The 12,377-nt window shown below is 40.1% G+C and overlaps 1 protein-coding gene across 4 annotated transcripts; it reads right to left on the bottom strand.

The window, feature by feature from the left end:
- On the bottom strand, positions 4,958-11,942 carry LOC110432996 (major facilitator superfamily domain-containing protein 12-like). Of its 4 annotated transcripts, none has more exons than XM_021454431.1 (13): positions 11,659-11,942; positions 10,457-10,659; positions 9,723-9,792; positions 9,359-9,555; positions 9,195-9,270; positions 9,030-9,104; positions 8,868-8,947; positions 8,626-8,752; positions 7,433-7,492; positions 6,936-6,986; positions 6,696-6,854; positions 5,647-5,779; positions 4,958-5,543 (listed from the first exon to the last, which is right to left on the bottom strand). In XM_021454431.1, exons 2-13 carry the CDS (start codon positions 10,615-10,617, stop codon positions 5,374-5,376), a joined length of 1,359 nt encoding a protein of 452 aa, XP_021310106.1. In that variant the 5' UTR covers positions 10,618-10,659; positions 11,659-11,942; the 3' UTR covers positions 4,958-5,373. The 4 variants fall into 4 exon arrangements, with proteins under 4 accessions (XP_021310106.1, XP_021310105.1, XP_021310107.1 ...); XM_021454430.1 differs by having other exon boundaries at positions 11,720-11,942; XM_021454432.1 differs by having other exon boundaries at positions 10,457-10,662; positions 11,723-11,942.

Genomic DNA, 12,377 nt, shown 5'->3' with positions numbered 1-12,377 from the left:
GAAGGATATGCTCCTACCTCTGTTCATGGCGGTGGACATCCGAGTCTGGATCGGTGAATGCCAGCGCACGGCCACCGTTGTACCTCGTCCAAGCGCGTGCTCGCGTCCGTGGCGATGTGGAGCAGCTGCTGGCAAAGTGGAGCGCGACGTGTCCTTCCCTCTTGCGCTCGCCGACACCATTTTCGCCACCGGAGCACCGAAGAGCAGCAATTCATCCCAATCCAAATTCGTCGTAACCAGTGATCCATATCCAAATTCACCGTGGACCTATATTGGTCACTTCCTTGCGCATCTCCTGAACCTATCCTTCCTTTCTCTTTCGCACCAGAGCCGCGGAATTCACTGTCTTCCTCTCCGCCGGCGACCGAGCGCCGCCGTGGGAGCTTCGTCGTGGCCAAGCCACTCCGTAAGGTTTTGAGTCGAGGTGAGAGACGTCGGAGCTTCGCCTTGCTGTCCTGCAACTCATGCTCTCTCTCTTTTTCCTTGGACACAAGCAGAATCGCCGGAACGACCTTGCCGAGCTCGGAGCGTCCGCCCGACGGCACCGCCTCCGTCGCCAACAGCTTCGGCTACTTTCCCGAATCCCGCAATGTGAGCACCGTGTTCCTTATCCCTCCCCGAACCTCCCTGTCCAATTCATTTTCGCTCTACCGAGCCACAGCGGCCGGTCTACGGGAACCGCCATGGTCGCCCGCCATTCGCGCGGCCGAGGTGGGAAGAAAGGGGTAGGGCGTGCTTAAAGCCTAGCAGTGGAGTCGCGGGAGCGACGCGACACTGTTGCGCACCCTAGCGCGAGCTCAGACCCCGCCGGCGGCGGCCGGAGTCGCGGCCGAGCCGCCGTGTGTGTGGGAGAGAGAGCTGGCGGGTGGGGCTACCCCGTCAGCGACTGTGTGAGAGAGAGGGAGAGGGCGCAGCGCGTGGGCCGACTTGGACCGAGGCTAAACGGGCCGGCCTCAGTAGAACAGTGTTTGTTTCCTTTTTCTTTTATACAATTTATGATGTATATATTTGATTTTATATAATAAATTATCTGCTGATCCAAAAATTATGAAAATTTTTGTGTAGGTTATATAAATGTATTAGAACACAGGAAAAATATTAGATTTTATTTTATGATAATTTGCATGTATATATAAATTGCCTCTGCTTATTAATAAATAAATCTTCCATGATTTTTAATAATTTATGGGTATATCCAAAAATCATGAAATTTGACTTATGAACTTGTGTTACTGTTATCTAGTTTCATGAATAATTTCAACTCTTTTTGATAAAGTATGATCGGTTCCATAATAAAGCTACTTAAAATAATTATAAGAGAAATAGAAATAATTAATCCCTTTTAGGATTTGAGTGATGTTTTGGATTGATTGACAACAAGTGGTTACTTAGCCTGATATGCTCCCTGGTTATGGATTATTTTATATAAATGATCTTTGTTGTTTGATAGTTACACAACCTTGCTTAATGAAGATGATAAAACTTGCTTAGTAGTAATCTATGCTTTGATAGCTAAGTTAGTTGTTTCTATACCGTGAAGGTAAGTTGTACTCGAGGTAGTTATGTTTATTGTTATCATCCAAGAACATGTAACCTGTCTTTATCATGTCATGAGCATCTAATTGATCATGCATATGCACCTTTACGTGTAGACTACGCTCCGGAGGAATCTAATCCTCAGTGGGTTGCTTCCGAGTTTGTGGATCCATCTGGTTTTTCTGAGTTGTCGGACTTCCCTTCCGGCCAAGGCAAGCCCCGGACATTAAACCCTATCCTTGTATTTTCATAAAGTTATTTATATCACTTGAGTAATATGATGCATTAGGTGAATAGGAGTTGGGTGAATCCTATTTGCTGCATTATCTACCTTGATGATTTCAATATTAACCTTGATACTTGTTTTATGAAAATACTTAGTATGCTTAGCCCTGCTTATTAGATAGGTTTTCAAATGAGAAAGTTTGAAGGGTTGTTGTGGAATACTTTTATGGTCAATAATGTTTCAACTTGAGACCGGTCGGTAGACTTGCTTTAAGAATGGAGTCTTAAAGTAGTGTCTCCAACTGTGTCGATTAAGGACCGTTCCGTTGGTGGCCTGCTGTGATTGAGACCTTTGAGTACAGCCCACATGCGATGGTAAGCCTTACCTATAGCTATTCCGATACTTGAGAACGGCTAATCGCGTACTGGGAGTGGAGAGATGGCGAGAGTAGCGTGTACCCACCTTACGAATCTGATATGACCGGGAAACATCTAGATTGGCTGTAGGATGGTGGTGTAATGTACTCTCGGGTGACGCTGGACCCGTTCTTGTATGGGAGGATCTATAGAAAAGGTTGTCATATGCAAGATTAAGTTCTACATATGTCGTGTGGTACTGAATCCCCAGCTGGGTTTAATCGATTCGAATCGCCGTGTTTCCTCGGATATGGAGCCTCAATCCTCACCCCATCATCGTAGTAATAAATGATCTTTGGTAAGAGAAAGAGGTGGTAAGCTTATGAAAGTTTGATAATAGTTTTGGTTAGTCATAAATGATGATCTTGAGTTAAAACTTGAAAGTAGGTTTTACTCTTAGTAAGCTTTTATGGAAAAGAAATGCTTTATCTTGATAAAGCTTTACCTTGAATCCCTATAACCTGCATACCTGAGTCTTCACCTCTTTTCTAGTCGGTTAAGTCTTGTTGAGTACTTTTGTACTCAGGGTTTATTAACCCATGTTGCAGGTGAACCTTTTGATCAACCTTTTGATGGTCGTTGTTTCTTCACTCTTGTGGAGGAGAGTGATGATGATGAATCTGATGTGTGACCTTGGGCAAGTAAAACTTGTTGTGTGGCTTATGATTTATGTAATATAAAGTTCCGAACCTTTTATGTACTAAATACTTATGGTTTGTAACCGTTGGACTTAATTTTCAATCTATGTTATGTAACCTTTCCGCTTTTACTCTGATTTATCTTATCTATGAAAATGTTGTAATACTGTAATGCTTAATGAGGGAATTCCTGAAAAGAATGTAACGTGGATGATTCGGGTTTCCCGAGGACACCCGACAGACTCCTCGGGTCATTTGGAACTCGTGCACGGCGATCAGAAGTCTTTGAGACAATGATGGGTGCACGTGGGCCACTTAATTCAGGAGGTTCTGCCACACCCTATCCTTGTATTTTCATAAAGTTATTTATATCACTTGAGTTAATATGATGCATTAGGTGAATAGGAGTTGAGTGAATCCTATTTGCTGCATTATCTACCTTGATGATTTCAATATTAACCTTGATACTTGTTTTATGAAAATACTTAGTATGCTTAGCCCTGCTTATTAGATAGGTTTTCAAATGAGAAAGTTTGAAGGGTTGTTGTGGAATACTTTTATGGTCAATAATGTTTCAACTTGAGACCGGTCGGTGGACTTGCTTTAAGAATGGAGTCTTAAAGTAGTGTCTCCAACTGTGTCGATTAAGGACCGTTCCGTTGATGGCCTGCTGTGTTTGAGACCTTTGAGTACAGCCCACATGCAATGGTAAGCCTTACCTATAGCTATTCCGATACTTGAGAACGGCTAACCGCGTACTGGGAGTGGAGAGATGGCGAGAGTAGCGTGTACCCACCTTACGGATCTGAGATGACCGGGAAACATCTAGATTGGCTGTAGGATGGTGGTGTACTGTACTCTCGGGTGACGCTGGACCCGTTCTTGTATGGGAGGATCTATAGAAAAGGTTGACATATGCAAGATTAAGTTCTACATATGTCGTGTGGTACTGAATCCCCAGCTGGGTTTAATCGATTCGAATCGCCGTGTTTCCTCGGATATGGAGCCTCAATCCTCACCCCATCATCGTAGTAATAAATGGAACCTTGGTATAAGAAAGAGGTGGTATGCTTATGAAAGTTTGATAATAATTTTGGTTAGTCATAAGTGATGATCTTGAGTTAAAACTTGAAAGTAGGTTTTACTCTTAGTAAGCTTTTATGCAAAAGAAATGTTTTGATCTTGCTAAAGCCTTACTTTGAATCCTTATAGCTTGCATACCTGAGTCTTCACCTCTTTTCTAGTCGGTTAAGTCTTGTTGAGTACTTTTGTACTCAGGGTTTATTAACCCATGTTGCAGGTGAACCTTTTGATCAACCTTTTGATGGTCGTTGTTTCTTCACTCTTGTGGAGGAGAGTGATGATGATGAATCTGATGTGTGACCTTGGGCAAGTAAAACTTGTTGTGTGACTTATGGTTTATGTAATATAAAGTTCCGAACCTTTTATGTACTGAATACTTATGGTTTGTAACCTTTGGACTTAAGTTCAATCTATGTTATGTAACCTTTCCGCTTTTACTCTGATTTATCTTATCTATGAAAATGTTGTAATACTGTAATGCTTAATGAGGGAATTCCTGGAAAGAATGTAACGTGGATGATTCGGGTTTCCCGAGGACACCCGACAGACTTCTTGAATCATTTGGAACTCATGCACGCCGATCAGAAGTCTTTGGGACAATGATGGGTGCATGTGAGCCACTTAATTTAGGAGGTTCTGCCACAATTTGGGAGGCGAAACGTGTATTGGATGCTTTGCAAGTTGCAACAGCTGCCACATTGTATGTATATATTTTTTGTTTAACATTGCCACCAGAGAAACAAATCCTTAAAGGTGAACTGCAACTTCTATTATTAAGCACTTGGACATAGTCATTTTCATTTCTATGAAAGAACTGCTGAAGGAATCAGTTTAAAACAAAATCAAATTTGGAACTTAAATCACAATTGTATATTACACCTATGTGTGAATGTAATAGGATTGGAATTGGAAGGTGACAGATGATAAGTAGCCATGTTCCTGGAAGAATTCCATGTTCATCACACCAATATAGAAATAGGGCAGTTAGCTTCTATATCATGTCTCTGTATCAACGATGAACTGTTAACATGCCTCCTGAATATCAGAAATAATTTACATGAGCATAGGCGACATTATTTCATCCATCAATATAAATATGAATTGTTTATTTTGAATCATGATGCTATATGTACACGCTGAGAACATTTAAAATGAAATTACAGTCCTTTAAAACAAGGACCAGAGACATTCTTTTCCTTGCCAACCGTTGGATGTGCCTAGTTGGCAGTTTTGCTGCAAGTGACGTGTTGTCCTCAACAATGAAGCTAAGTTATATTTACATTGGATTGCAAAACGAATTACTGTGAATAATTTATACAGACTATATATATGAAGTCAAAACGAATTGACTTGTACCCGATTCCTCCTTTGCCTATAATCTTGTTAGTATCTTCAGGCTCCAGCAGCAGTGTCATTCCATCGAGCAATTACTGTGAATGTTCACGGTGAAACTGTAACAGTGCCACCAGCGTAGTTAAGCTAGAAGGGGCTCCACCAAAGGTCTCCGCCGAGTATCAGGGAGGTCCATGGTATAAGCTACTATTGCTGAAAGCAGTGAACAGACAGCTGGAACTAAGCCCAACCCAAGTCTTGTAACTGAATAGCCAAATACTGTTCCTAAATTTGATCTGATCTTTGTACTTCCTGCCATGCGAAATTCCAACCTCATCAAAACTTTTACTGGAAGATTACAAAGTCAATTTTGCTTATGATGATGTGCCAGTATTAAGATAGTGGCAGTAATTACCTTGATAGGACTCAAGAACATACAGAGCTACTCCACATGAAACTTTGTCAACAAAACTTAATGAGCCATACACAAAAGCACAACCATTTAGATCTTCTCCTACTAAAACACCTTCCATGCTAATACTTGTCACCTGGTATCAACGAAAGCACAAGAAAGATAAAATTATCTAAGTCAACTCAGCATCACAAGAGCATACACTGAAATATGTGTAAATGAAATTAAGCTGAAATTAAACATACCATAACATCTAAATTGAAAGAGAAAATAAAACGCTCATAGTAAGGAGTTTAACATATGCAGATATACAGGTTGCTCAAAAGTGTTGCAGCACAATGTTAACAGTAACACAGCAACAAATAAACTAAGACATAACTAAACAAAATTTATCTGATCATAACTTGGCATGTTGAGTTCGCAACTGATTCTTTTCTCGAACACACAGGAGAAGCATGTCATTTCATTAGAGAAAGAAATAGACCCAGATTTATAACACCACATGCATACCCACAGCACACACCAGAAACACACCAATGGCGCACAGCCATTAGAACATACACACCTTTGGATTCTCAACAAGACAACCAAGAGTCAGTTCTTAACTAGTAATGTAGTTTTTTCACACATACATAAGTCAGCTTTTCAAGGTTAGGATAGAATAGAACATGATGAGTTGACGACACACCAAGATATATAACAGATTTGATATATAACATCTCACCAAGGTATATAACAGAACTGAACAGCAAGGAAAGATTTGCTAAACCAGAGAACCCTGAAGGTCAGGATTGAAATTTAAACGCCAGCATACCAGATACATTAGCAAGCTAACAACTAGGTACATGGACGGTGGGCCAGAATAAGAGCATACCACTATGACATGATAAATTGATAATATACCTTCTTACAGGAATATTTTTTCTTTAAATGTGTGTATTATCAAATTAGCTCCATAGTATAAAATTTAATTACCATACTATAATTAATCTCCTAAAGTTTTTATCATCTCTTGGAAGTACATGTGTTAATTGAGGCTACAGTATACTTACTGTCATAAGTGCATTTGCAGCTCCTATTATGGTTGAAATGGCATACATGAGGTTGTGCATTCTGCTCGGTAGAAAAACAATTCCAAGACCTGACAATATCCAAAGCACTGCTCCAGCTGAAAAGTAAAGCTTAAGACGCCAACTTGACCATCTAGTCTCCTGTAAACAGTTTTGAAAGTAATTGAGTTGAGTAACGAAGTATTAAATTAGACAAATTAGATATTGTCAAAATAGTCTGACCTGTAATATTACAGATACTATCAAACTGCAGATGTAGATAATAGCAGGTACCTGAAAATGAAAAAGAAAAATAATTAGTCCAGGGAAAAACTATATGTAAATGGGACAAACTACTAATTCTAACCGATACAGGTTATTAAAAATGCTATTGTGTCTTCACTGGGGACGAATAAAAAACCATTTTTATTTAACATATGTTTCAGTATTCAAATTATTTTGACTATTAGCCATCAGATTATCTGTGACCACCAAATGTACTAGAGTTTATAGAAAGCAAGCTTCATTTCAGAGAAGGCTTAAATTCAGAAGCTTTTGAGGATTCAAAGTTCTTAATTCGTTGAAAATAAGTTGTACTGAATATGATAAATCGCACGTTTGTTCAATCATTTTAAATTTCTACAGTAGCATGTTCATCAGTTGAGTACACTTTCACAAGGATATATCAAATGATAAAGACAAACTAAATGCAAGAGCCAAAAAAATTGGAAGGGACTTACCAATGCTTTGGAGTATTGATCCATTTCTAAATCATTTATTACATAGAAAGCGAGAAATGCCTGTTCAGATAAATGAAATGTTATCACTGACTGTTCATCTGGTTGAAACTCCAAGCAAAATGACAAGTCTTATAGTCCAAATCTACTTAAAATAAAGGTAATGCAAGGCTTCGTACACCAGAACTTTGTGATAATGAACAACAAGAAGTTCGTTAATTTGTCCAAGAAACATAAAGGGTAATCTAGTAACATTCATGGCTTCAAAATATGAATAAACTATAACATATAATAAGAATTCACTTAGTCTAGGATGATCTGAAATTGGTACATTTTAAACAATACTATCTTGTTGAAACAATGTATATATTTACATTTATTATACAGAAATGAACAAGTAATTTTGAGATATGTAACATTTAACACCAGAGGACAAAATGAAACTGAAGACGGATACAACAATTTATGCTATTTTGAGCAAGTCAAGGTTCTATAAGGGCATGTACAGTGGACTAGTGGAGGTGCTTACCTAAGAAAATCAGTTTCATTTTTTTTGGCCATATTATAAATCATACACACTAGGTTCTTATAAACTGGATACAATGCTTAAGCTCGCTCGGGTGCTTAAGGTGTGCTAATGACATAGTTAAGCCCATTTAAGAACTAGTTTAGGGGTTAACTTTTATGCATGTGCTTAATGATGTGACAACATTCTCTCTCTTTAAGAACTCATGCCTATGTGCCCTTAAGAGAAACCACAACCAACTATAGAATCCATGCTCAACATAAAAGCAAAGAAAAAGGGAAGGAAAACTTATATAGGGATATGCTCCTAACATGAGACATCTACCAGCATAAAGAAAAAGGCACTATGCCCAGAAATATTCTAAAGCTTGCTATGTATCCGAAAAACAATCTCAGAGCCACAAAATAATATATTGTGGTACGTACTGGCATGCCTTATGCTGGTAACTTTACGGTTAAAAGGGAAAGTTTACTCTTGAGTACAGTATATTAACTACTGTAGATAGTGAGATACCCTCTGCCACAGCTGGTAGAATAATGTTAGGGCCGAAAAGGAGCACATAACATAAATCAACAAGAGTAAAAGAACACAAAATATAAATGCGTTTAGAAATTCCTAAAATAAGAGATAATTTCATCCCTATATCACAGAGCAAAAGATTACAAGGTACCTGTGAAACATTGGTCACCAATCTAGTCAGAGTATAGACTAGAGCAACTTGGTAGTACAATACTTTCTTGAACCAGTAGGCCCATGAAATTCTGGAAAGACTCTTATCCATGCAGTGCCGAATTGATCTAAAGATAAGGATTTTGTTTAAAAATAGCAAAAGAAAAAAAAAAGAGATGAAAAACCTAGGGGAAGTCAATAATTCTTCCAAAAGAATGTTAATTATGGAGGTTTCCATCTTACCCAGGCTCTTTGGTTCCAACCAAGAAGATGACAACAAAGCAACATCCAAGGGAAATGGACACATAAGCAATCCAACGATACTGGCCAAATTATTCAAAAATATAATGAAAATGTAGAATATCAAAAACATAGCAATACAGATTAGTTAATACAAGAGAGTACCTGAACTAGTACGTTCACTGACTGCAAAAGAGTAAATATCAACAAAGCAATTCCATACAGGCTAAGATTCGCAACCTAGCAAAAGCATGAAAATTAAGAACATCAGATGCAATTACTTTGTTATTTGGACATGGTAGAATGAATGATCGAGTAGAGTGTTCTAACCATCGTGAAGGCATTACGACAGCTTACAAGTGAAACCCGGCTAGTTGGATTTGATGACATGCAGTTTACCATAGACCTTAGGAGCATATAAAAGATATCCATAAATGTAATGCTGAAACCATATAGAAAAGCATGGAGAGAAATAGGGAAAGAAAAGCCAGTACATGTGAGCGACTTGAGTAACTGCCCAACCAACATTAAAAATAGCAGCAAATGTGCTGTATCCAACAGTCTCCAAAGTAGATGAATTAGTTCCCATAAGTTTGCAAGGAACACAGCTACCAAAAACAGACGAGAAGGAAATTGCCACTAAAATAGATCCTCCTGCATGCCACAGTTTGAAATGCCCAAAGCGATCCATCTGGAACAGAAATGGTATGTTCATAACTTCATATATCTACCCCCAGAATCATACACAGTAAATGCTAAAATGAGTCTAGCTTGTTGTGACTAAAAGAAGGAAAATCAATTAAATGTTGTTTTTATTGCAGCTTCTAATAAATGAATCTGTTATTTCTTGGCTCGTACCAATTCCCCAACAAAGATTGTTGTGAAGCCATCCGCCAATTGTCCAGAAAGCATGACAGTAGCAGCATCGCTGCAAAGGTGAATTATAAAGTAATGAAGTGTCTGAATTCTGAAATAATCCTGAAGCTTTTACTTCCAAGCTGTCAGCATCTCAATATTTCTCAAAACCTGGATAAACAAACATGATCGAATCTGACAGTTCAAGATTTTCGGCAGACTCTAGGACATGTCATGGATCAGAAAATTAGTGAGCACTTTATTAGTAACTAACATGTTTATTTGAGCGTAAAGTAACTAACTTGTATGATTCATTTTAGCATTTACTACTAACATGTTGTCATTGCCTTACTAGTTTTTGAGCACTGTAAATCATTACTTCTTCCTTCCTTTCTTTCTGAACATTACTAGCACTAGTAATAAAAAGGGACAGCAGAATTTTGATGATCAGTTGTGCAAACATTTGAATGTTTTAAAGGTTTCTTTATCAAGGACATTTTAGAGTTTATCGCAGTAAAATATTTTCTGTAGTAACTTGGAATTAAACATGAACTTACTTCATAATGCATAGCAGAGGTAAAATTCTCTTGCAGTAGAGTAAATAGAGTCATAGTAAAGCTAAAGTGAGTGCATAAATGCCTCCAATTTCACATAATTTAGCAACATGCTCGAGAACAGAATATAACCATATGCATTACAATAAGAGGAAAAGGAAATGTAACCCAGAAAGCACATACCCTGGACTAAGTCCCAAATCCGTCAAGAACACCAGCAAATAGGTAAACCAACAAGATGATGTGATGTCATTGAGCATATGCCCAGAACCGTAAGAGAGTATCGCCACTCGCCCTAAGGGCTCATCCAATTGTGCATCATCTGATGACTCACTGTCCCTCATATTAACCCTCAACAGAAGTTAGCAAGACTAAAAAATAACCACCTGCACCAAAATGGCACTCATGTTACATTCAGTTATTAATAATATGTAAATAGTACAAAATATCATTCCTAACTTCCGAAAACAGAATAATACGGCAAAGCTGCTGTGCGGAAGATCCACTAAAACTGAAAATGTTTGCATATTACTCATGAGTTTTTGGAAACAATGCAAAATTCCAGGTCAAAAACCAAATTTCAGTTCATCTGAGATATATTTGGATTGATCAACTGGCAACAAAAGCTGATAAATGAGCATAATTAGTGAAATTGTACACGATTCCTACAGCAACAAAACAGGATTAAAGTCTCACTTGCATGATTGATCCTGACATGTCATTACATTGTCCTGCAATAAACACGAGATATGGACCATCTTACTGATAGCGATTGGGAAAGTACAAGACCACCGTGTAAGGTCAACCAGGCTTTAAGTCGATCACCCAACTCGAATACATGTACATTTACCCAGCCCCTGCGACGGGCTACAGGCAACAGCAACTACTTCAGTGCGCCATGGTTTTTGGAAGAAAGACTGGAAAGAAGTTGACAGCAGAAAGATATATTCGCATTTCCACCACCAAGGCACTTAACCCCGCCCTCCCACTCAATCCAGAACTTTATGACCTCCTCTGGTGTTACCTTTCCCATTCCGCGCAAGGATTCCCACATATTCACGCCCACACATCCAGCCTGCCCAAACATTTTCAATACGAATCGAGATGCAATAAAAAAAAGTTCCGCCACAAGATCGATTTTTTGGCAACCCCAGGTTCAGGTTCAGGAGGACTGGCTGCAGGCTTTAAAGTCCAAAGGAAATTGAGTCAAACAGTAAGGAGTACGCATTAAAACTTGCGAAAATGATCGGTTTATGCCCTGCCCTGGTCCACACGAACTGCCCTCAGGCTGTAAAGAAAACTGCACACATCGGTCCTAAGTCACGGTACGAAGCAACCCCAACCTCGAAATTCCATGGCGATCAAGCACGGACAAACGCGCAAACCTTGTGAGTTTCGTCCCCAAGAACCTGGGAACCAACGAAGCGGAGGCAGAGAGGAGCTCACCACCAGCAGCAAGGGCCTCCGGCTCTCCGCCCGCCCGTCCGCCCGCGCCGCGCGGCTCCTCTGGTTCAGAATTTTCTCAAAGAAGGAAACCCCACCGCAACTATATCTCGGGAGTCGGGACCCAGCCCAAGGAAGGCGACGGGGACACGAGGAACGTCGCGTGGACGTCAGGCAGGCAGGCAGGGGTGGACTGGAGGAGGAGGAGCAGGAGCGGGGACGCAACGCAATTGTGGTGGAGGAGAAAATATATAAAGTAGTAGTACTACTGTGTTCGGGCCTTGGGGGCGCGCCGAGCGCCGAGCGCCGAGCGGAGGTCGCGGAGCCCGCTCGGGTGGTGGGGCCGCCGGTCGGAGACGAGACGATGAAAGTACGCGGAAAGATTTTTTGGAATTTTTATCGTAGCGGGGCGGCGCGCGTCACGTCACGGCCGTCACCCCCGTCCCCTGGACCGCCGCCGACCCAGTACCCACCGGCGGCTCCTGGCTGTCACGGGTGGAGTGCGCCAGTGGTGGGCAGCGGACACCGGGAGGGGACGCCTGACTTTCTACCTGGGCCTTGTTTAGTTCTCATACAATTTTGCAAAATTTTTCAGATTCTTCCTCACATCAAATCTTTAGACACATACATGAAGTATTAAATATTGACAAAAATAAAAACT

The sequence above is a fragment of the Sorghum bicolor genome, chromosome 2, assembly GCF_000003195.3.
Source record: "Sorghum bicolor cultivar BTx623 chromosome 2, Sorghum_bicolor_NCBIv3, whole genome shotgun sequence".
In the NCBI taxonomy this organism is placed as follows: Eukaryota; Viridiplantae; Streptophyta; class Magnoliopsida; order Poales; family Poaceae; genus Sorghum; species Sorghum bicolor.
Note: the sequence above shows the minus strand (reverse complement) of the source record. Positions and strands in the feature narration are given on the sequence as shown.

Bases quoted from the DNA above. Each gene is read 5' to 3' on its own strand.
- LOC110432996 (XM_021454431.1), bottom strand. From the start codon at position 10,617: ATGAGGGACAGTGAGTCATCAGATGATGCACAATTGGATGAGCCCTTA. The intron at 6,987-7,432 runs GTAAGTCCCTTC...TTTCATTTTCAG, and splicing joins ATCAATACTCCAAAGCATTG to GTACCTGCTATTATCTACAT. The intron at 6,855-6,935 runs GTCAGACTATTT...AACTGTTTACAG, and splicing joins TAGTATCTGTAATATTACAG to GAGACTAGATGGTCAAGTTG.